Source organism: Mustela nivalis, assembly GCF_964662115.1.
Source record: "Mustela nivalis genome assembly, chromosome: 11".
In the NCBI taxonomy this organism is placed as follows: Eukaryota; Metazoa; Chordata; class Mammalia; order Carnivora; family Mustelidae; genus Mustela; species Mustela nivalis.
The window spans coordinates 103,047,066-103,071,793 of record NC_139030.1 but is presented as its reverse complement, the minus strand read 5'-3'; the positions used below and the strand labels follow the sequence as shown (position 1 = coordinate 103,071,793).

The 24,728-nt window shown below is 41.4% G+C and overlaps 1 protein-coding gene across 4 annotated transcripts in view; it reads right to left on the bottom strand.

Moving 5' to 3' along the window:
- SATB2 (SATB homeobox 2) overlaps positions 1 to 24,728 on the bottom strand; it is a 466,941-nt gene that overhangs the window by 29,854 nt on the left and 412,359 nt on the right. For all 4 annotated transcript variants that reach the window (XM_082688948.1, XM_082688949.1, XM_082688947.1 and 1 more), the window contains 2 exons: positions 21,155 to 21,310; positions 5,698 to 5,895 (listed from right to left, as the gene is read on the bottom strand). In XM_082688948.1, the coding sequence (XP_082545074.1) occupies positions 5,698 to 5,895; positions 21,155 to 21,310 (354 nt within the window). The remainder of the gene's footprint in view (positions 1 to 5,697; positions 5,896 to 21,154; positions 21,311 to 24,728) is intronic.

The following is a 24,728-nucleotide window of genomic DNA, read 5'->3' as shown; positions in this document are numbered from 1 at the left end:
CTCAATTTCCCCTAATGTATCTCTCATAATTAAGCTGGAATTCCTGTCTTGCAATAACAAAACAAAATAAAACAAAACAAACGCCCTCCCAAAACTTGAAGAAACTTTTAAAAGGTAAGCAAGCAACTTGCCTAAATCTCTAGAAAAGAACAAAGCCACAGCTAATGGCTAATCTACTAGTTCAGGTGTTCTTAATGAGCTCCTTCAACTTTCTGACAGCATCATTGAAAATAACCTTTCTACTCTATTTTGGAAGAAATGGTCCCAAGATGGAAATGTTCTTTTTTCTAGGGAAAAAAAAAAAAAAAAGAAAAGAAGGTTGCAAATGACCTCCACACTTCCTTATTCCTGAATGACAAATTAAATCTGAACATGGTGAAAGCTGACTGAGAATAGCAGAAATGCAGAATGTTCTTCAAGTTGAATAAAAACACACAGGATGACATAATGTTAATATGAAAAAGAGCTGGCGTGGCTCCTCATGGACAGTCAGGGACTCTCAAAGTATTCCCAAGTAAGGACAGGTCACTTTTTAGGGGGCTGTCCTGGACACAGCAGCCCACACAGCAGCACCCCTGGCCCCTGCCCTGTAGATACCAGTAGCACCTCCAAGTTATAGTAACTGGAAATGTCCGCAGCCACTGCCAGATAGCCCACGAAGGGCTAAGTCACCCCTGGTTGAGAACCACTGGCTGATGCCAGTGACAGGGAATTGTTGGCTTTGAAAGTAGTTAGAACTCCCCGGAGTGGGCAGCGGTCCAGACGAGCGGAGGTACGACGCGGGTGTCAGCGGTCCCCCACCAGGTCTCACATTCTTCCTCAGTGTATGGCATGGAATTTTAAAACAAGTACGCGTCAGGAAACCACACGGCAGCAAGCTCAGAATTCCTGAACTTACGAAAGAAGCCATGGAAACACTGTGGTGGAAATATAATAAAGCAATAAAGCACAAACGACACAGACAGGAACGATTTGGCGGACGCTCCCCCATCAGCCCCACTCGCTGACCTAGTCAGGGTATGAGCAATGTCCTTTCTTCTCGCTGCATTAAAAGGGGAGTGTGGTCAGAGGGAACACTGGATGCCAAACACGCCTGCGTTTTCATTCAGCTGGTGATTCGGGCTTCCAGCAAGGCTCAGTGTCTCTGCTCCAGTCTTTCCAACTATAAAATGGTAATAATGAATACCCTGACTTAACTAGTTTTTGATTCTAAGTTGAGGATATGCATTCACCATAGGGCCTCAGGTCATCATAACCACTAGGGGGGAAAATCACTATAACCACAAGAAATAATTTTGTCTCTGACTTTCTGGCAGGACAAAGTGGAATTATTTCATCTTTTTCATGGCCTGTTTTAGTTTCCCATGTCATCTCACCTATATTGGTCTTTTTTGTGGTATCTATACAAGGACTAAAACCATATGTATATCAGTATTTTTCTTGTCATTATCAGCCCCTGAAGGAAACTTTTTAGACATTCCTCCCCGCATCCCATAGTCACTTCCCCTGCTTCGTTAAATCTTAATACCAGAGATACTGAATATCTCTTCAGGTACCATGCCCCTTTGAAAGGCCACAAACCACTATAAAGTGAAGATGTCTATGTTCACCAAGAATCCATTTTTATTCCCTACAGCAATATTACCCCCACTGAGGGTCATGGTAAAGATGGATCTAGTTTGTAATGTGTGTTCAGCCTGGAAAGTTACCTTCTACATAACAGGGATTTTTTTTTTTTTTTTTTTTTTTTTAAGTAATCTCTATACCCACCCTGGGGCTCGAACTCATCACCCTGAGATCAAGAGTCACATGCTCCAGATGGGGCCAGCCAGGCATCCCTACACAGCAGGGATTTCAGTGACAGTTTCTAAAGAGACGGAGTCCTGGAGAGGAAACTGGAGAGAGCAGGGAACTCAGTTATAACAGCACAGCTGGACCTCACCTGGGGGGTCCGGACCCCCATGGGGGAAACGTCTCACTCTTCTAGGACCACAGGGCTCTGGGGCGCACAGCACCTCTTGGTGGCCCCAGCCTAGCTCTGTCTCAACTATAACCCAGCTTCATCTCTGAAGGGACAGTCCATTAAACACGCATTTCTTGGCAAGCATGTAAAAAGGTTCTGCTAGGTGTTAGAATTATAAAAATAAATGGCACATAATGGGGACCATGGAAGAAATCAGAATCATGGGCAAAGGCACCTTGGGGTGTAGAGCTGGAGTCACAGGGGCAAGGCAGCCTTTCAGGGGCAGAGCGACATGATAGGGTCTGAAGGAATGATGCGGACAGGATGTGTGTGCGCATGTGCAGGGGGGACAGTGGGGCTCCATCTCACCACAGGATGGTGAGTCCTGAGTGTCAGCTCCAGCCATGGGGCCCAGCGGGTCAGATCTGATTTTCTGCACTGTTACACAAAATTGGGATTGGATGTCAGATCTCCTCATTTTGAAGGGTGGGCTTAAATTTTTAAAACCTTCTGTGGCTCAGAAAAAGAAACACAACCGCAGGCAATGTCACACTATCAATATGTAAACTGTCTGCCAACAAATGGCAGGAAAAATGTCCCGTCTTCCTTACGGGAAGAGGCTGGGATTCTGAGGGACTTCTCACATCACAGAAAACACCCAATGGGGCAAGGGTGATACGATCAATGGGGGCCTAATTCAACAGACAATCTGGTGCACAGTTCAGCATGACAGCTCATATCTTTACTGTTGAAGAAAACCCAGGAACAGTATACCCCAGCTACTTAAAGAAATTTAAATGGCACCCTTCCGTAAGCACAAGTGCAGTGGACATCTGCATGATTTTCACTATGCTCTATGTATCAAAAGATCTCCGTAAGCATCAATGACACTTCTGCTTAGCAACTAGACAACAGCGCATTTTCTGCCTCACGAGACAAAATGCAACAACACCAAACTAGTATCACCCCACATCTAATTCCTACAACATGTCAATAATTGCATCTCCCTAAAATTTTGTTGGTACGAGGGCAAGAACAAAGCCTAACCCTGAGTCCGGTGGCTTAACTTCCGCACAATTAGACATTTTTTAGTAGTTTGGGATCTTTTATTAAAATGCAGTCATCCCTAAGTCGCAGAGGCTGTGCCCACTGCATTCTCCAATCTCAAGAGCTCTGCCACCTGGTCCCATTTATTTTTCTTCATTTTTCATATCGTGACTACAATATAAAATTAACCCAAAGTCTTGTGTTTTGCTGACAAACAAATGCAGCATTTCAAACCAGTGTCACTGAGAAACTGGCAAAATATAAAAATAAATAAATAAGTAACATATTGTAGAATTTCACAGTAGTTACGGGATCAAGGTCAATGGCTAAGGCAAATCAATGTAGAGAGAATTATCTTATTTGTAAACTCTTTGGCTAAGACCTGAGTAATAGGAATAACCTTTTATAAAATAAGTGAATTCTCTTAGTGATATCAGAAGTTCATGCTAATAGCCACGAAGTGCTTAAAACTGAAAAAGGAAAATTACAGGGTGACTCTTTCTTAGCCATTAAATACTGTTAGCACACTCTAGTTTTGACATACCAACATAAAAGATAATAAAACTCATAAATCAATTGGCGGTCTGCTTCTCTGATTTACTTTACTCAAGCTGTTCAGTTAGAATATTATATATTGAATATCCTCTTAACTCCCTAAACATAAGGATCTCAAAGAGATGAGAACTTCTGGACAAAACAATGGAGAAAGAAATATATAGGAACCATCACCCAAATGAAGGGAGGTCCTTAATTATAATGGTTTTAGGATTTTATCTCAGACTTCCCTACATTTCCAGCTTTGTCATCTTACGATAAAAACTGGACGCTCTAAATGTCCACAATGAATCAGTTTTTCACTCCCGTTCTATATCCACTTCACCTGGGCTGAACTAAGATGGACCCTGAATGAGAAGTCCATACAAAGGTGGTGGTTCCTGAAGCTAGTTCTCGGCCTGTGTTGGTTCAACACAGAAGTTTTGACTAGTTCACATCAAAACAAGAGAAGCGAGGGTGACAGTGAGTTTTTCACATGACTGAATTTTCATATGACTGACTATGATCTCATAGTTGAGAACTTTTGTCTGAGGCTATTCTTTTCATTAACTTAGTGATAATAAAGAGTATTTTATTTTATGAAATGATACAGATAATAAATTGGAGTACCCCTTCATTTTTTCAAATCAATGAATCCTCCAAAAGAAAAGGTCAATGAACCTATATTAGCACCCTCTTTAATTTCTACCGAATCTCAAAAGCTGAAAAACATGGCTCTTAGCATGTTTGTTTAATTATCTGTAGGAAGGTGTCCTGGTGTTTGCATGAGGCCCCCGCCAGGAAAGAACAGGAGAGGGAAGGGGGAAGGTGGGTCATGAAAGGAAAGCCCTGGGGCTCACCTCAGGGGAAGGGGTTGCCCCTACCACGAGTCCAGGCCCAGAACAGGGGCTCCAACACTGAGCTGGGTACTGTCACCACCCACCTGCTCTCAGTTCACTGCGACTGTTTTAAGAGATTGCTTCTAGCTGTATGAACTCATGAGTCTAATCATTTGGGCAATTCACTCTGTGACTTTGGAAATTGACCAATGACAGCATGAAGGCTCTGACTGAGATGTCAGTATTTGGATGATAAGTGATAGAATGGACCCATTGACTTCTGGCTTCTCCCCCAGGCTCGTGGGAGATCGGAGAGAAAGGAGGCAAGGAAACCTCAGGGTAGAACGTTTTGCCAAGTCCTTCACCGTCTCTCCTTTGACATCTTGATCCAGGAAGGCAGCCCACCCCGCCCTCCCTTCGCCCTCCTCCTGTTCTCTCCCATGTTCACACACATGCACACAAGCATGCATTCCTGCTTCCTCTCGCTAACCAAAGGAGGCTCAGGCAGGAGCCCTGCAGGGGCCTCTTCGCGGGTAGCTGGGACTGCCGGTACTGGACAGTAGGACAAATCTCAAAAGCTCTCCAAAAATTTGTGGGCAAACTCGAAGGGGTCAAAATTTGGGGTATTAGCCTAGTTAATATTTCTTCCTGAAAGTCACTGATTTTTAGACTGCAGCAAGTCTCAGGAGCTATACTCAATTGTTTTCAGAAAGAAATACCATTTCTCTCAAAGAGAGCAAATACTAACTGAACAAAACATGCAACACAAACGAACACAGATTTCCAAAGGGGACGAAACCCAAAACAGCAAACACTCATCTTAAAATTCTGAGAATCTATCATAATTTCGGTCAAAGGTTCGGTTGAGTTCAATGGTATTCTCTCGCTCATGTGCCTATTTCTGTCCCTCAGCCTAGCCAAACTTTCCTTGAGGGATTTTAGATTAATTTATTAGCTACTGTGGAGTTCGTTCTTTAGAAAACGCTGGGAACTATGAACTGTGTTTTCTGACTGGGAGATTTAATTCTCCACGAGTGCTCTGGCTTCAGAGCCCCACAAGTAAAACCCGCTCAGGAAAGCAGCTGCCTTCGGATTCGACTTCTCACTCATGTTTCTCCACGTGGGCATGCGCGGACACAAACACACACGCGCGCACCCCGTACCCCCCACCCCTAGAAGAACAGGGTCCTCTGTCCTTGGAGACACGGCATGAGACACCTTTCAGTGGGAGGTGGTGTGCTGTGCCCCTCTGACCCTTGACAGCTGCTGCCACCAACTGCCCTGCTCAGGTTAGGGGAAGGAGGGGACGCTGACCTGCACTGGTTCAGGGGGGAGCTGGACCACGTGCTGCATGCGCTCACTGTGGTGATGTCTCGACTCTTCCTCATAGATCACATCCCTCTCGTGCTGGGGAAGGTTCAGGAAGCGGCGGATGGTACAGAGGTTCTCCCAGAGCGTGCGGTTCTCTGGGCTGGGGTTCTCCTTCCAGCGGAGCAGTTCGCACAACCAGCCCTAGGGAAAGAGAGACAGAGACAAGGTCCCCTGGGTTAATCTGTAGGATGCAGAGCAGCAGAGAATGGCTGGACTGCGGGGCAGTGCCGTCCCAGTGTAGCATGGTTTTCTGTCACAATTGTTCCTCCCGATCCAGGAGGACACCGCAACAGCCTGACAACTCTGAAAAAACCAACCAGCGACCACGGAGCTGGTTACCCCAATGCCCCAGAGTCTTCGTGCTTGTTAATTACCTTATCCTCTTCCCACTGAATATACTCTCAATGAATTTACAGGCCCTTTGTAAAAGACACTCAAGCAAGGGGACAGTTACCCAATTCTCTGGGAAAAAAAACAAAAGTAATTCATGTTGCTCAGCTACAGTTTTTAAAAATTACACAGCTGGATAGTTTCCATCCTAGAAAAAGAGTGAAAATGAACATACACGTACTACAACATAGTGAATTCTAAAGAAGAGAACATGTCTGAGTGTAAATAAATGGCACTGAACTCTCTAGAAAGGAAATAGTCTTAGAATTATCAGTAACTTCACAAAATAAAATCACCACCTTAGCTAGAAAGAAAAAATCGTATTTTTGCTCCATCTCTGAATGCCTTGGGCTCTAGGCCCCCTACCATCCCCTTCCCGCCACAGCCACACCTGCAGGAAGGTAGGCCGTTGGCCGGGTCACACCTGCAAATGTGTCTCCCAATTCTGGCATCCGGATGTTCTCTCGCTCGAAACTGCACGAGAAAGAAAATGTAATGCAAATAATGATGGATTATATGAAAATAATACAGAGGATGCTGTCAACATCGCTCACTGACTCATGTCAAAATATTTTACCCAGTAGCTTTCTAACCCATCACTTCCAAGCTCCATCGCTAATTTTAAAAACAAGAACTGTCCCACATCACGCCTCTTGCAAAAAAGAGTCAGAGTTTTTCTAAAAAGGTGCCTAAATAAACACAAATAACTTTGCAAAAATTAAATCCCAAATCTCCACAAATTTTGTATCCTAACCTGTAAGCCAGCGAAAGTTCCTGACATGCATTATAAAAACCCCATATAATATCATAAGCCGTTGTTTGTCTAACTCTCCACTGTGTCTTCTGCCTTTACCCAAAAAAAGGCAAGATTTGATTATCTCCGCTGCATCAGCCAAGACAGCAACACCAGCTGTTCTCATTGTGCAGCCTCTTCCTCGCGGCCTCCATGTTAATAACCTGATCATTCCATTTTCTCCTTCAACCGCCGGCTGCAGCACCGCAAAGAGACAAAAACCCAGGCCCATCTGCAGCAGCTGTAAGCACTGAACTGTGAAGCCACTGGGGATTTATAAACTAATCTGTAACACAACACTGCCTTGTTTTTACAAGTGAGAGGCCACATTTGCGCAGACCTGATCTTTTCTTGCAATAAACTGGGAGCTGGGGAGAGTTAGAGGGTTAGGAAGAATGAAAACAAGATATCGAATCATTTGCTTGGAAATGTCTGTCCAAGTATTTTCATAGATTATTTTTTTTTCCAAGTCAGTTGAGAGACAGGTAAATGCTGATTTTCAAGGTGCAACATATATGAAGGTTGAAGACAATTCCATGTGTTAGCGCTATCAGAAAATAAATTATATTAAAAAAAAAAAAACCTCCTAGTCCCATAGTGTTTCCTCAAGGGTTTCTCTGTACAAAGGAAGGAATTCTTGAAATGGAAAATAAACCATCTGTGGAAAAATAAGCTCCTCTTTCTCTGTCTTTTCACAGATCTGAATAAGTCTCCAACTGAACTCTTTCAAATGTTCCAAACAGGTATGTTTAACATCTCCCAGGGGAAGCTATAGCACAGAGACCCGTCATTTAACAGAAAATAAAAACAAAAACCTACATCTGGTAAAAGATGAAGTTCTGAGATACCCAGACCTTCAGGAGGACGGCACCTGCTGTTCCGCCTGAGGAGTGAACTGCATTGTGGGAAGCTGCAGCTTGAAAGGGGACAGGTGACAGCTGAGTGGTATCTCCACTTACGATACACGGAATGTCTCGCACAACATTCAGTGCCGCATTTGATTTATATGCGCTGTTCTAATCTGCACTCATTACAATCACTTAGGACGAACTACAGGCCTCGTTATGGACTGAGCGCTGTCTGCCATCAGTCTTTAAGAAGTGTGGTGCTCAATTTGCCCACTGACATGCAAGGTCCTGACCTTGAAGCTATTAGGGAGCAGATTAGACACAAGTGTGATCATGTGTGCAGACATAAGCAAACCAAATTAATTTCTGGCACAGGGAGGTAGCCAACAAGACCCTGTTCTTCGGGCACCAGAGAACTTCCTCAAATCCCTGATGGAGATGAGCTAATAGCATGTTTAAGGGAACCGGGTTTTGAAGATGAAGCACATTCATGGTATTTAGAGGGTTATTAATCTAGTTTCCCCACAAAGTGTTTGCTTGGCTGATCAGATTAAGGGATGGAGCCTTCAACAGCGCACCCCCACCACAGCAGGCCCCAAGAAATCTGTGATACTTCACAGCCTTGGACATATTGCACCATGTGTACCCAGCTGCTTCAATAATTAGCTTATGAATGTATCAGCTGGTTCTGTGATTTTTATAAATAATAACTAACCTACGGAGCAGAAAGAGTGTCAAGAGCTTTACAGTAGCACAAAATCACAAGGCGCTCCTAACGCTAACTCGCTCTTCCTCTAAAGGCCGATGTTCCCCACGAGAGGCGCTCCCATGATGCCATTTCTAACCCTTCATGTTGCATTGGAGACGGCGATGTCGGTTTGTCAGCTTTCTTCACGGCCGCCACAATACACCTTCCTTTGGCTCCGACTTAGGGCTCGTCCCACGTTCTCTGTAGGCTCACCTTCTGGAAATCCGTTCTTCCACCCCACTTCCTGTCTCGCCCTCCATCTTTTGTTCACGAGATCCTTCCACCAGCCCATTTGGGATGCTTATCCCTGTTTTCTCAACGGGGTCTCTTATTAGCTTGTTTGGTGGCTAATGAATGTGTGAGAAAGTGCGAAGCGGCTGCGTGAGCACACACGTATGTAGCTGGGAGCGAACCCACCACAGAAGACACAGAGTCCCCACGCTGGGATTTTTTTTCATTTATATAATTTTTGCATGCCGTCCAAGAAAGTTTTGCAGTATCAGGAAAAAAAAAGTGTAAATGTCAAATAAAACAGTGACAGATGACAGTATTCTCTATTGAATAGCACTGTTTCTGTCGTGCATGTTCAATGGGAACTCATGAATTATTAATAAACAAATCTCCTTTTTCTGTTAAAAATCTCAAGTAGGTTTTTTGTTGTTGTTCCCTGTGTGTTATGTGGAGAATTCCAGGAGAATTATTCTCATTTCAGAAATGCTGATATAGAAGTTTATCTGATTTCCAGGCTCGGTCAGCTCTGTGAGCAGGCGGCATGAACCGTGGGTGTAAACTAAACCGCTCTGTCATTTCTCTCGTAGGCTGGCTCTAAGTTGCGACCAAAGGTTAGCGGAACATTCGTATAGTCAGTCCAGTCTTTCTAGTACGGTAAAACTGAGGCTAAGTGAGTTACATCCGGGAAGCCCAGAGAATTCAGATTGGAGCCCTGAAACCCAAGTTCCTGCTCTGACATTAAGTGACTGGGTTACGTTTAGGCGAGTGGTTACCCTCTTACAGCTTCTGGAATTTAACTGTAAAAGGAGGGGTTTACAAAAGATGGCCTCTAAGTTTCCTTTCCAGCTCCACATTCCATGATCTGTTACCTTGTTATTTGTCAGAAATAGCAGATAATAATTAGCCATCAGGGTTAAAGTACAAAGAAGAAACCACCCTGGCCAAGGGATTAAGGGCAGCATCACCAGTGATAACATATGCACATCATGAAGCCTGTGGTATGAGGCACCACAAAGAACACAGCCCAGCATCTGCAGGAGTCTTGCCAAAAGTGCCTAACCTCAGCTGAATCAGGACAAACCCAAACTGAGAGATGTTTAGCAAAATAATGTATCAGTATTCTTCAAAAGTGGCACTGTCATTAAAAAAAAAGAAGAAGAAAAAGAAGAAGGAGGAGAAGAAGAAGAAAGGGAAAAGGAAGAACCAGCTAAGAAAAATAATAATTAAATGCAGGGTGGTCTCTGGATGGGATGATGGCACAGAAAATGCTCATTAGTGGAAAAACTACTGAAATTGGAATGAACTTTTTAGTGTAGATTAAGAGTATTAAAACAACATTAATCTCCTGGTTTTGATAACTGCACTATCGTGATGTAAGGTGCTAACCTTAGAGGAAGTTAGGTGAGGCATATATGGAAACTGTACTATTTTGCAATACTTCCGTGAGTCTGAAATTTGTTAAAAATGAAAAATGCTAAAAAATACAAAAACACCTAAACTTACATAGAAAAACATACGTGGTGTTTAAGTGTCATGACGTCAAGGAATTTAGGGCTAAAACAAAAAAATTAGGGTTAAAATATTTAGGGTTAAAACTTCAAAATCTGAACCCAGAGAAGGAATGTAAGTTTAAAGGCTACACCTTTGCAATCAGTGGTTAAACAGTTCCCAAGCATTCAGTGTAAGTAAATAATATCTATAAACATCTTATTTTAGCCATCTAATCAGCCTTCTAAACAAATATGTTGTCAAAAAAACAACTCTGACCACCCTTTCCAACGATATAGGTGAGGCAACACTGACACAATCCATGTGTTCCTGAAAAGTTGCACGTCAATCTAAATTTACAAAACAAATCAGGTGCAAATGTATTGGGACTCTATATGACTTGAAGCCATGTGCCATTATTTGTTTTTAAAAGCTCAATGATAATCCCATAGTTGATCTTTGAGTAAATTGATAGTTTATTACAGATTTACCCAAAAATCCTTAATAGATTTTTGGGTAAATCTTTAATAAAAATCTTTTAAAGATTTACCTAAAAATCTAAAAAATGAGAGGTACCCCTCATTCCCAAGTGGAAAGCGTTAAAAAAGGCAACAATAAGAACCACAAGTTGCTCCTGTGTCTCCCATCAGTTCTTCTATTGACTTTGTGCTCCAGCCGTGGTGAATTACTCACAGACTCTGACTATGGCTGGTATTTCCATCCCCATGTATGAGATGATTTCTCTTTAGTTTTAACCAAAGGCAGGTCAAATATTCTTATGGTCAGTTTAACTTTCTTAGTTTAGGAGAATGGAAGCCAAGTGAAGTACAAGGGTTTGAGCACAACTGATACTGCTCATGTTACTCCCTTCGCTGGAAGGTCTCACACTCGACCTTCCATCCCTCGTGAGAGGCTGTATTCCAACGCTCAGCTGATGTGTAAGAACTGTGTGCTCACTCCTGTAGGACTCCAGAGCATTTCGCTCATACTCTTCTACAACTTGATGATTATTACAGGTGGGATATGTGCACCCCCGTCAGCTTCTTGATGGGGGTGGGGGGAAAGGGTTGGTTTCCCACTCATTTTAGCATTTTCACAGCAGCGTGGCTCCTTACACGTCAAAGATGCTTAATAGTGCCCGCCTGTACAGCATATATACTAAAAAGATTCTTCATAAATGTTCATTGGATTGAACTGAAATTATCTGAGTGCATAGAAATTAGCCTACTGGAATGTTACAGTTGGAGAGGAGTCCTGCTTCTCAGGAGGAACCTGTCAATGTTCTGAGGTTTGTTTTCCTATCTCTAATGCATAAATATGATAAAGAAAATGGGGTGACCCAATTTACATTATATATTCATGCATTTTATATATAACAGATAAATGCAAACAGTGACGGATCTCTCAGAATATTAATTCAGTCCGTAATCTTGTATTGAGCACCTATCTACTACGTGCTATGCAATGTGCTGGTATGTTACATGTATCATTTGTCTTGACTATTTTTCTTAACAAAGTTGAGATCATCAGCAAGGAATATATTCTGACTATGAAGCTCAGGAAAAATATCATCATAGAGAATGACATATAAAGTGGATCTTGACAGTAAAGCTGGGTTCACTAGGTGGGGAAATCACTAGGTGGGGAAGGGAAGTGATCAGTAGCACATTCCAAGCAGAGAAAGCATTATCAGCAAATGCGGAGATTTAGAAAATTATCACATCCCAGGAATGTGAAGCAACTTTGTGGGGCTAACACAGTCTAGAAACAGAAATGGGGTCAGATTTTAAAGAATAATATGCAAAGAAATTTCATCTTAATCCTATGGGCTATAGGAGCTATAGAAGGCTTCAAAATGATATGATAGAGGATTAAATTTCTTTCGTTTTTTCTTTGTTCTGTTTTCCCTTCCGACCAAGAAGTCCTTAGGGAAAAGAATATGTTAAAGTCAAGAATACCACTTATCCTAGCCTAGATCTTTTTTTTCCTTTTACAGCATAATCAGGACCCACAATGGCCTGGTAATGGGAAAGCACACACTTGATATGCTTCACCCAATAGGAGTTTCCATTCTAACAAAAAAATGACATATATTGGGTGCCTGGGTGGCTCAGTGGGTTAAGCCGCTGCCTTCGGCTCAGGTCATGATCTCAGGGTCCTGGGATCGAGTCCCGCATCGGGCTCTCTGCTCAGCAGGGAGCCTGCTTCCCTCTCTCTCTATCTCTCTCTGCCTGCCTCTCCATCTACTTGTGATTTCTCTCTGTCAAATAAATAAATAAAATCTTTAAAAAAAATGACATATATTGTAAACGCCAAGCTATATCAATCATTTAAAAAAAAATCTGTTCTCATCATTTTAACTCTTTTCTTTTCTGTGTGTGTTTGTTGTTCTGTTATTCATATGACAAATATTTTTACAGCTTTCCTGGATTAAAAGTGAATCAGTTAGGGTAGTATCTTATTATTTCAGTTATTAAAAATGTTATAGGCTTAAAATTTTCAAGTAGACAATAACTAAATGACATTCTCCAAACTACATGCTAAAGGCTGAGAATGTCCAAATTACCAGGAAGGTCTTTCACAAAACAATAATACAACCAGTGTTTGAGTTTGGACCCCAACAGAAATGACTTTGAATCCCATAAACTCCAAACCTCACCCGTACGTGATGGGGGAGGGGAAGCAAACGGGAAGACAAAGGCTCCTGTCCGTGGTACTGAAATGTCACTGTGTACTAAGTTACTTGTATTCCTACCCCAGGACACCAGTAATGACTCCAACTTCTCCCAGGTCCCATGTTTTTTCCCTTAAAAAAAAAATTAAGTTTTATGTTGGTGACAAATTTCCTAGTTTTTCTAATATTTCAGAATAAATCCAAACCAGAATTTGCTTAGCAACAAGCACAAGTTTACGGCTTAGTCTGATCTACAAAGAGACAGAATACGTAACTGTTCCTGTTAGGTAATTTTGTACTTGCCTTGGAGGCAAGGCCTGTCACAGTCATTATGTTGTTATGTTGTAGTACTGTGCTGTTCCAAGTGCCTACCACAGAGCTGCTAAGGGAACTCAGTCTACATGTAGTAAGTACCCTCCACCCTCTCTGCCCCTCTAGGAACTCCAATGAATGAATAAGTCAGCAAATGAACAGTTCTTCAGGAGACTGACTCAAAGCTTCTTGCACAGAAATGGAAAAGGCCATTTACTCACCCACGTCCTCAATACAGAAAATGTCAGCATATGTAACCAAAAGGAAATGTTTTCTGAGCGTCTCAGAAGAAAACTCACATTATTAACCACAGACAGTCGCTTTCTAAATGGAAGCACATAAAGTCCCCAAACAAACTTTGGTAACTGTGAAAGGATTTCTCTTCCACTGGTTGAGACTCTTCTGAAGTGTGAAATGAGCCAGATAATATTCAGCTCTTGTTTCCTAGTCACCAAATTCTCTTTTCATGAATCCAATAAGTGTCTATTAAAAGAAATAAACCCCCTAATGATTCAAGATAACCTAATCAAGAACACTGAAATGGATAAAAGGCAAACTGCAAGGGAGACTTGCCAAGGGCTTCAGGGACTCCCTGATGAGGAGGTCATCTAACCCCGAAAAAGGTTTGTACCGAGCATTTGGTTACAGTTCAAGGTTAATTATTTTATACCTTGAATGTGATAAGTAAAAATGATCTGCTTCTTTTTGTGTTTTTCCAACTATACACCAAGTTCTAAACTATTTTCATGGGGACCAATTTTCAGCTGTCTCTGGGCATGTCGCTCACATTTCTATGGATGTGTTTGTAAAGATTGAATCTGTAATTGAGAGTAATGAAAATTTTATTTCAGAGCAACTCCTTAACTTCTGTTATGGAAGTCTCAAGACAAGAGGAGATTTCATAAAATCTTGTTGTCCTCCTTACCAAAGATCTATGGGATAAACACAGCTATATAATAATGTAGAAAGTTGGTAGATTTTATACAAATATGTACACAGTCACATACATGCACACATGGGAACATGCACCTGAAAAAGCCATTCATATTTGCCAAAAAGATGAATGAGTCTCAAATCTTGTACTTCTCCACTTAAATACTAGAAAGGTATTAATGGCAGAACGTGTTAGGCTGGACCACCAAGCAGAAAACAACCAAATATTTCCAGTTTCTGACTTCAGGTCCAAATTCTGCATACCTGTGACGTCATACTATATATTTTGCAAACTGCCTCAAGAACTTGTAAGTGCATGAGGGAAAAAAAAAACCAGACATGGCAGAAAACTTTGAGTGAGAATTTTTTTTTTTTTGAAAGATCAGAGCTGAGACCATAGTGAGGCAAGCAAACAATTAATGGGCAAAACTTAAGGAATGTGGCTCTGAAAGCGTGTGCCTCCTTAAAATCCATACCAGCTTGCCTCCCCCTGGTCTTGTCCCTGTGAAAGGAACATGATTCAAAGCTTCTACAGCAAAGTGGTAGGAACTCTTCATAGGCACCAACATTCTCCAGTTGTAAGAACATGTTTAACCCCTTGTGCTCTTTGTAAGAGGCCTGGGAGAGTTTGGGAAAACAGTTTTAATATGTCAACCTGATTTGCTTCACATGCAAGTTTCCAAAGGTGCCGTGTCATCAACTGGCCAAGTAACGTAACTCAAGGATTTCTGCAGTGGTTTGATGTGCTGAACAGCTGTACAAAACCATGAGCGACTGGTAGAGGTATCTGATGGTTTCAGAACTGCATATGGACTCCGTGATTAATCTTTACTGATATCTAATTAAGGGTTTCCTTAATAGTCATCTTAGGGCATGAAACATTAACATAATTAATTGTAGGGATAGTAAAAAGAACCAAATTCTCACTCTAAGGTTGATATAAATATGGAGATCTTGAGGCAATTTCTGCTCATACTCTCAACAGAATGTAATCTTTTCAGATTTTCCTGAGGGGGAAAAAAAAGCCAAGAGGGTGAAGGGCTCCATTTGATGCTTAAACATCATTGTGTTGACCGCCTACTGTTTTAGCATTTGGGGATGTTGAGAAATCTAATTTCTTCAATACTTGGCATGATAACTTTTTTTCAAATGGTAACTGTAGTGCAAATACATTAATTTTTTTCATTTGCATTTGGTGGATAGCCCTGACATTGGAGTAAACATACCCCAAAGGACAAAAGTAGAAACTGCTCCTTGATGGGCTGTCAGTGTGATTAGATTACTAAGGAACCTGCCCAGCAGGGAAGGGACAGCGCCTCCACTAGGCTGCAGACCGCCTCATTTTAACCTGCCTTATGTGCTGAATAGGACATAGCAAAAGCGAGATCATCACGAGTGAGACTGAGACCACTGACTCATTTTACACAGGGTATCGTGGGGCTATTACTTCCTGTCACTCTTTATACCAGAGAGATGGGGCAGCCAAACATCTTCTTCCAACAGCCTGCGCTATCCCAGCTCCAATAAAGCCATTTCCATAAAGGGCACATAATCAGAGAAATGTCAAACATCTTTCTGAGCGAAGTGGCAAAACTCTGATCTTTGTGCGGTATTTTCTAAAGGCTGAGAAACTAGTAAGGAGATAAAAGGTAATATTTTATACTTCATAACTCTACTCTCCTAAATGAGAAGTTGGCCTTAAAAAAAAAAAAAAGAATTACAGTTTTAACTTGTCACATAACAATGTGTTGTATAGTATGATCTCGATTAGGACATAAACATGCATGTCCATATCCACGCACACACTACGCATTAGTAGGATTCTACAACGTGAATAGTAACTGTGCAATGTCGAATTACAGGTGATTCATGTTTTCACCTTTATACTTTTCTTCATTTTCTAAATTTTTAAAAATGGGGATGCTATTACTTAGTTAATCATAAAATAGAGGTTATTTCTTTAAAAAAGAAATATGTACAACCAAATTGTGCTTGGCACATTTTTAAGAAACGCAAAAGCAAAGATGACTCTGGTAACCCTTGACCAAATGCAGGAAACATGTTAACACACACACTGAATGTCATTAAAAACTCCAAAAGCAAAGAGCAATAAAGCAATAAAAGAAACAAACCAGATACTACACCCATGGTTTTTCTTTATGTAAACTTGTGTCTTTCCTTTGTTTTGGCTTTATTTTCAAAGGACCTGCCATGAAGAGCTGCGTATTTGAAATCATTCAGCCTGTTAAGCAAATGAGACCATTATAAGGAGAGATTTTATGATAGGGAAAAAAATTCCTAAAATCTAAGTTTGTAATCTGCATCTAAAGCAAAGTAGCCTTCTACTTAGGAACACAATCTATCAAGTCAGTAGAAATATGGAACACTTTTTTTTTTTTTTGATAGAAACTAAGTGATAAGGAAGGAATAAAGGTCGGTACACAGAATCTACTTAATCCTAATGTACATGAACCACAGAACATACTGAACCCCAGTCACGACGGTGAACACAGCTTCTATGGGGAATGGCTTTCAGAATTGTGTCCTGAAGGCCAGAGGCTCATCTTCCCCAGCTGCAGGGCGATCATGATGATGGCTCCCTCTCTACCTCCGTGTGGGAGGAAGAAGGACTCTCCTATCCCCGATTCCAGGGCTAGCTCCTGCAGCTCGTGGGACTAGGAAAGTGTGTGTGGCAGGGAGGGGAAATGCAAGGTCTTTAAATCTTGGTGGGGAGAAGGACATGCTGGTCACCTCATCAGAGAGCTCCCTGGGTCCCTGTTCGTGTCCAGATGACTCCGTCGGCCGCTGGCCTTGTCATCACCAGCATCTGAGAGATCTCACAGCCAGGTCACGCATCTCTCCTTGCAGTGCGGTAGCCTTCCCCTGCTGTCTTCATGCAGAAAGCAACCCCTCCTCACCATCACCAAAAAAAAGGGAAGCAAACCCAGTGCCCCTTTAAAGCTTTAGTTTGTAGGTCTTTTTTTTTTTTTTTTTTAAATGGGGACAAAGGAGGACAGAAATTGAAACAAGCCCCTCCTAGTCCTTCTACCTCATCCATCCTCACCCAAACACAGTAGGGAAAGGCAGTTACCTCTGCAGAGTGGTGTCTCTGAGTACACGAATAATAAAGATTTACTCTCCCTGCAAACAAAACAAAACAAAACAAAACCAGGACACCGACTTTAGATCATCACCAATATTCTATGGGCTGACGTCCTACAGACTATAAAAAGGAGAAGAGGTCAGTATAAGAGGGAAACAGTGAATTTGTTTCTGGGGAGAGAAGCAGGAGGTGTCAAGGGAAAGGAATGTGGTTGGAGATGCTGGCACAGAGCACACGGCCAGCGTGGAGGGCTGCGGCGGGCCACGGAGCTTCCCCTCTCTGGACTGCCACTTCCCAGCTCGTGCGTGATAAGCTGCAGCTGGGAAGGAAGGGGGCGAGCCACCCCGTAGAGCGTCAGAGGAACAGGGAGATGACAGGAGCTCCTGCAGCCACGCAGGCCGTGCTCCGGGGCCCTCGCTCCCTACTGGCCCGTTATAGGTAAGGGTCCTACCGAAGTGGTCAGAAAATGTCCTGTAGGATTTTAAATTATGCCTCCTACTAAGGATCCCTCCTATGAAAGTCTTATATTTCACAAAAAATAATCACTGATTACAGTGTATTCTCTCTCATGAAGACCATCAACAATGTGACCATTTTGAAGAAAGGGGAAAAAAAAGATAATCCTCCGAATTCACACATAACACACGCTCATCCTAAATTGAAATGAAGGAAAAGTTAAAGGTGAAAAAAACCTCTATGCACATAGCATACCTTTTCCTGTTCCTGTTTTCTTCCCCTTCCCCTTCTTTGGCTCCTTCTCTTCATGGGAGAGAAAGGCAAGGGCAGACAGACACGTTCGGAGGAACAGGATGATGGACCGCAACACAGAACAAAGGAGCTGGAGCTGAGCTGGACAAAGTGGCCTACAAAGGCATCTAGATGTGACCCACACACTGAGGCAACACACACACACTCGAGTAATAAATATATTGTCACCGATGGGACCACAGACAAAACTACACTAGGTTGTCACCTTCGCAACCCCTTTTCTGGAGCCCTCGTGCCACTGTGTCCCTAGACACGACAGCCCTCAGGGATCATCTTGGCTCGCGACCTGCATCGCTCCAAATTCTTCCTTTCCTTTTTCCTTCTAACTCATTCGAAGCTTGCCTAACACACAGTTCCCGGTGTTATTCTTAATAGTTGATGACAGCAATTCACACCAAAGGGTGGATAAGTTTTAATGGAGGATTTGTTTTTATTTTAAAAGAAAGGTAAAATGGAAGGGAAGGGGTTGCTGTGCATGTTTGAACTGGGCATTCAAGGTTCTAAACCTACTCCAGGTCACAAGAGTTCCTAATTCAAGGTTCTTCTAATTTCACCGCCAAGAGGAGAGAGAGCCCCCGCTAGTCTTTTGCTTCACTCCCAAGAACTTCTGATTCCTCCAAAGAAACAGAGAGAGGGAAGAAAGAAAATGCAGGAGAGGAAGAGAGTATCTTTGTACTCCCCATGCTCACAACCCAATAAAGACGGTGTGGCCACTTCCCACCACAGCTTGGAGAAGCTAAGTACTTTGGCCAAAGTTCCACTATTAGTCACACACGGAAACACACACACACACAGAAACACACCTTATGAATATACACCAAATATGTGTGCAAGGTACCAAACTGTACAATTAATTTCATGAAATACGTTCTTTATGAAATAAATGCTGGTATGTACAAAAGGGAGTAAATATCTTATGTTAAGTTGCCTTTGAAGCTATCAGGTAAGTTCACTTTGTTGGGGGGGAACCATTTTTTAAAAATATTAACATCTGATTTGCCAATCTCATTAGCTATCTATCTTACAGTAAGGTTCCCCATTCACAAATGAGAATGAGGTCGCTGTCCTGAGGACAAAAGGTAAAAGCTTAAAGTACCTTTTCCCCACTGAGGCTCCCTCTCACCCTTCCTTGTATTAATTCCCAGAACTACATTTTCCTCCGGGTTCCACAAAAGCAGGGCTCCTGAATTCTTCAGGAGGGATCACAAATTTGGCGAGCCAAGCTCACGGCAACAGGCAGATACAGCTTTCAATCACCACCTGAATTATTCTGGGAGGCTGGAGGCATCACCATTTCCAGACGCCATGGTGCCAAGTCAACAGAAAGACCACAGGCAGTTTGAACGACGCTCGAGACGATGGGCTTCCGTTTTTCTTCCACGCTGCTTATGAAAGAAGGACTGAGCAAAACTTCGATATTTACGTCAAGTCACGACGAAGGGGCAGGTTTGCAAAATCAATTGTGTAGCTTTTATACTCACTGCACATTTACCACATATGTCCTTTATTACACAGTGGAAAACCATTAAATGCACAGTAGTTTTGCCAAGTGGCAGTATGCATTTAACAGCTTTATTCGCTTAACAGCTCCAGCTCTCATTATATTCTGCCATGTGGTACATGGGATTTTATGCATTTAACAGTTTAAGAAGGCTCTATGGTGTTTTCTTTTCATGTATTTCATACTATGGTTGGACATCGTATCTTAGCAAACTGGATTTCAGTGATTTCACTGATGAGGGAGGCGTAAGAATGACCTGGAAAAATTGCTACATTGAAATTAAAAAGGGAAAAAGAGTATTTCAAATCTCTCCAAAATGCCTTGATACTCTACGCCTTCTTCTTTATCAACATCTGAAAAATGACTTAAGTAAGGTTACTGCAAAACTATAGGTAAAAAAAAGGCTAATCCTGAAATAATATAATGTGTGTAAATACAATATTTAGCTATCATTTTTAAAATGATAATTTAATTTGCATTGAAAACCTTCCTGCTTAATAGAAATACAATATTCAGTAACTCCCTTTCTTTTCAGCACACAACAGAAGATCTGTTAAGGAGATGCTGGACCATTTCACCATTTACATATGTGGGATGAAAACATTTGTCATGCAAGGCCACAGAGGAAATCAAGCTCAGAATCAAAGGACTCTCAAAATTATGCTTCAGCTAACTTTTGTTTCCTCCACCCTGCACTGGATAATTATTCATCCTCAGGATAAATAACCAAGCTCCTCACCCTAACCCCTTTTAGGATAGGGTCATAGTTATCCCTTTAAACAAACTGAGACGGATAGTGGATCCCATCAACTGTTGCTGTTTTCAGAAATAAAAAACCTAAGCATCTGCTTACCCTTTTCCCTGGAGTGTTCCATTCCCCACGATCCCAGCACTAAGAAACCGTACTGGATAAGCTTCTGTGTTTTCCTGTTATAAATTTTAGCACTCATTCTGGGACCCTCCCCCCCGCCAGATGTGTTTTCCCCTGGAAAAAACAACTGTATTCTACACATAAAAGAAACACCTGACATGGCAAGGTGTCTCTGGGGCTGGAGAAAAGAGGTTATTATAACAAAGTCAGCAGTTGCCCTGGTGGGAATACGACAGGGGATGAGACAAGATTCCAACTGGATCTCAGGAAGATGTTATTCGGTACACGCTAAGTCTCGCTCATTTATCGAGAGAGAGAGAGAGAGAGAAGGGATATATAGCCATGCTTAGAATTATGAGAGGAAGCAGTCAAGGCTGATGCTGTTTTTTTTTTTTTTTTAAAAACACACACACACACACACAGAAACACACCTTATGAATATTCACCAAATATGTGAATATTTTTAAATTTTAAATTTTTAAATTTTTAAATTTTTAAATTTTAATATTTAAAAAAAAAAAAAACTTTAAAAGAAAAAAAAAATCTGGGTTTTAACTTAGTCTCTATTTTGAACTCCAGTGGGAATAAAAGAAACCGTAGAGCAAAAGGCAGAACATGACAGGTTCCCTAGGGATTATTATTGTTATTATTATTATAGGAACAGATGTATTTTTATTGGTGGGAGGAGGAGAACGGTCTAATTCCAACCCTGGCTTTCGCTCGTTTAAAAAACCACTCACCTGACTTTTATTTGCGGCCACTTTGGCAAACAGGGCTTGAGACACCTTGGCCCTTTTCATCTCCTGTTGGATCTCGTCATAAATGGCGGCTGTGATGTTGACGTTGGCGCCGTCCACCTTAATGGGGAGGTCTGTTGTCGGTGTCGAGGTTTTGGCCTACCAAGAGACCAGGAAAATAATAATTTAAAAAGTGCTGCATTCAGCCCAGCCATCTGTGCAGAAATTATCAAAGGATTTCAGTCAGCTGATGCCAAACTGCGTTAGCTACAAAGGGACACTTCCTGTCCATTATTCTAATCAGGTTAATTGTGATTGGAAATAATTGCAGCGCATTCCTATAGCACAGGCAGAGTCCTGTCGACCCTGCTCCTTTCCTCACGGTGTCCCAGACACTGCCCAGGTAGGGAAGGCTACTCTGGGCCCCAAACTGGGAGAGATGACCTAACTGCAAAACACGCACATGCAGAACACACACGCAGTTACGTTTCCCTTTCTAGAAATGGCACACCTTGGAGAAAGAGCCAATTCTTCCAGAAAAAATGAGTAAATGGGTAGAGGTCTCTAAATAATAAATTATTACTCAATTTAATGCACTCCCCTGAGTCTCTCTCATTCTTTATTAAAGCTTTACATATGTCATTCGAGTATGTATGGCTGCCCGTCATTATCATCATTATGCTACCCAGACAGTCACCTAATTTCACCTAGGAAATCAGTGGAAATGAAACAAAATTTCATTTCATAAAACTAGGCTTCAGAATGCCTTTGATGTGCCGTTTTCATTTCCTTAAACTCATATTGTGGTTTTATGTATTCTGCCGTGCTCGTTTTAATTGAATGATTTCCCATCAGCTTCGGAGACAAATGAAGGACAACACAGAAGGTGTCTGTACTTCTTGGGGTTAAGATCAACCTAAAACATTTGCGTCTCCATGATCCAGAAGACCATCAGGAGCATTTACTCTGGTGTGTAACGGGAGGGGGCTGGGAAGCCCTCTCAGAACCCCTGACCGCAGGACTGCAAGAAAAGTCACCCCTGAGTTTTGGTTCCTGAGCACACCTGGCTGACTGGAACTAAACTGCGTATTTTTCTGTCTCCACTTACCCTAGAATCCCAAACCAATCGTTACTTTCCCTCTACGGATGCCCTGAGCTATTCCCCTACTGAATAAGCAGCACAAAGATTTCGAGAAAGACACAGCACGCAGTCTGGACACTGGAGGATATGCTCTGTATCGTCTTGAGGCTGGCCTGCATGTCCCCAGGTTTCGGTGAAGGCTTTCATTCCTAACGGTGCTCACTGACTTTTGCATTCTCCTCTCTCCCTGCCTCTGACTATTTTCTAATTACCACAAAGTAATAATAACTACAATGTATGCGGTACTTTTCATTGGCTGGGTCACTCCAGAGAGTATTTTACTTTTGTTATTTCATTTAATTCTTTGAGGACCCCGGTAAGTTGGACTTTATTATTTTTATTTTACTGAGGAAGAAACTGAAAAGAAAAGAGGATCCTTCACTTGCTGGAGGGACATGCAGCACCAAGTGAAGGAACCGGGATCTGAACTCAAGTGTTTTGGGCTCCAGACCACAGGCTCAGGACACTGTGCTGGCCCACCTCCAAAATCTCCAGTGGTTTAGGCTGGGGGCTGTTTTAACATCTTCTTGCCTTCTAGTTTGGGGTCTTACCATAATAATCCAATTTTCTTTCTTTTCTTTTCTTTCTTTTTTTTTTTTTTTAAAGAAATTCCTTCTTCTGCTCAAAATTTCTAGTTAATCCACAGTTCTTTTCCTGTTAAATGCATATTTTAGCATATCAATCCTGCCTTTCTGAACTGAAATTTCTTCATTAGCCTCACTGGTTATCTCATCTTACTTGACTGGTCAAATTGTCTCTAGAAGCCTCAGGGTTAAAACAAAACCCCTCAAGGCACTATAATATCCGGCTAGGAGCTCATGCCTTGCAATCAAAATTACCAGGGTTCAAATCCCAGCTCTACCACTCAGTCATGCAACTTTACACAAATTATTTAACCCATCAAAACCTCAGTTTTCTCATCTGTAAAATGGGAATAACAACACAAAAATAGTGAGGACTGAATTCATGCAAAACGCTCACAGCACCAGATAATTCAGCAAGTGCTCAATAAATGTTCACTCTTATCTTTATAGTATTTTATCATTAAGTACATCAAGAAATACTAGCTAACTCAAAGATTATAAGAAGGGACTCTTAAGGTTTAATTTAACATTCTAAATTTCTTCCATTTGTTTTAAATCAATAATAAAGTGTTCATGGGGTCTGGGAAATATTCTCCATCAACCCACGTAGGCTGCCTGGGTGTTCTAGAATGCTGCCTCCGACTAAAGGCTTCATCAGTGGATGCTCCTCTAACATCTGTTCTCACAACGAAAGCTTTACTAAGCATCTTTACTACTGAGATATGTATGTAAAGAAGTTGGAGAAAGTAGGTAATCAGAAAATGTTTTAAAAGACTTTAATAACTTCCTTTTCTCGATATTTAAGAGAAAAAGAAGAAAGTTCCAGAGAATATACCAATGCCAGTGCCATGACTGCATTCTAAAAAATATTTTGAGAAAAAAGATTTTATATGTATTCTCAGAAATCTCAAAACTGTGAAATTAAATGATCAATTTCCCTGTTATTCTTGTCCATAAAGGGCACTTCTACCTAGGAATTTTCTAGATGAGATTTTTCTGCTCTTCAATAAAGCAAAATATTGACCCTGATTGTTTTCCCTGGTAAAATGGTCTGACCCTGAAATCTATCAGGTCTTTGGAAAGACGTCTAAGAAATAATCTCACTAGAAAAATACTACAAAGAATAAACTACCTAGACTTGAGTTATTTTTTAACAAATAAAAGTGACTTTCTGAGTTAGTTAAATGGCCATGAAGCATGGCTGGACTCTCTATCATGATTTATTGGGCTTCAAAGGTGGCAAAATTATTGGTGAATTTAATAGAAGTAAATATTAGTGCAAATTAACAACTCGTCCAACTCAATAGCTCAATATGTACACCCCAAGATTTAAAAAAAATAAAAAGAAATAAGCTTGGTTACATTCATCCAAAGTAAGCAGTCAAGAGACTTATTTTTGGTTTCACAGTAACTAAAACCCATAATTCACCAAAGACTAAAGTGTAAGTATCACAATTTGGCACTGCATGATAGAAAATGATCTTCAATTAAAAATCTATTGCAGAGCAGAAAAAAAATTATGATGTGTGAAAAAAGTGGATATACTTTCTACTAGAATAAAATTCTGTTTCTATGTTGAATCAGTTCCTTGGAACCTACTAGAAAACACTCATAACACCAAAATCATAGTATCTATGCAAAAAAGCAAAACAAAACAAAAAACAAAACAAACCAAAAAACCAAACCCAGACAAACCTTTGGTTTCAAACTACCCATTTTTTTCTGATTTGTATAAATGTGTACCTGTTAAATATTGGTTTTGAGATAGAACTTGCAGCTATCCTAGCAACAGTGAATGAGATGGCTTTATCATAAATCCATTGACCAGTAAAAGTCTGGGGGAAATAGAAAG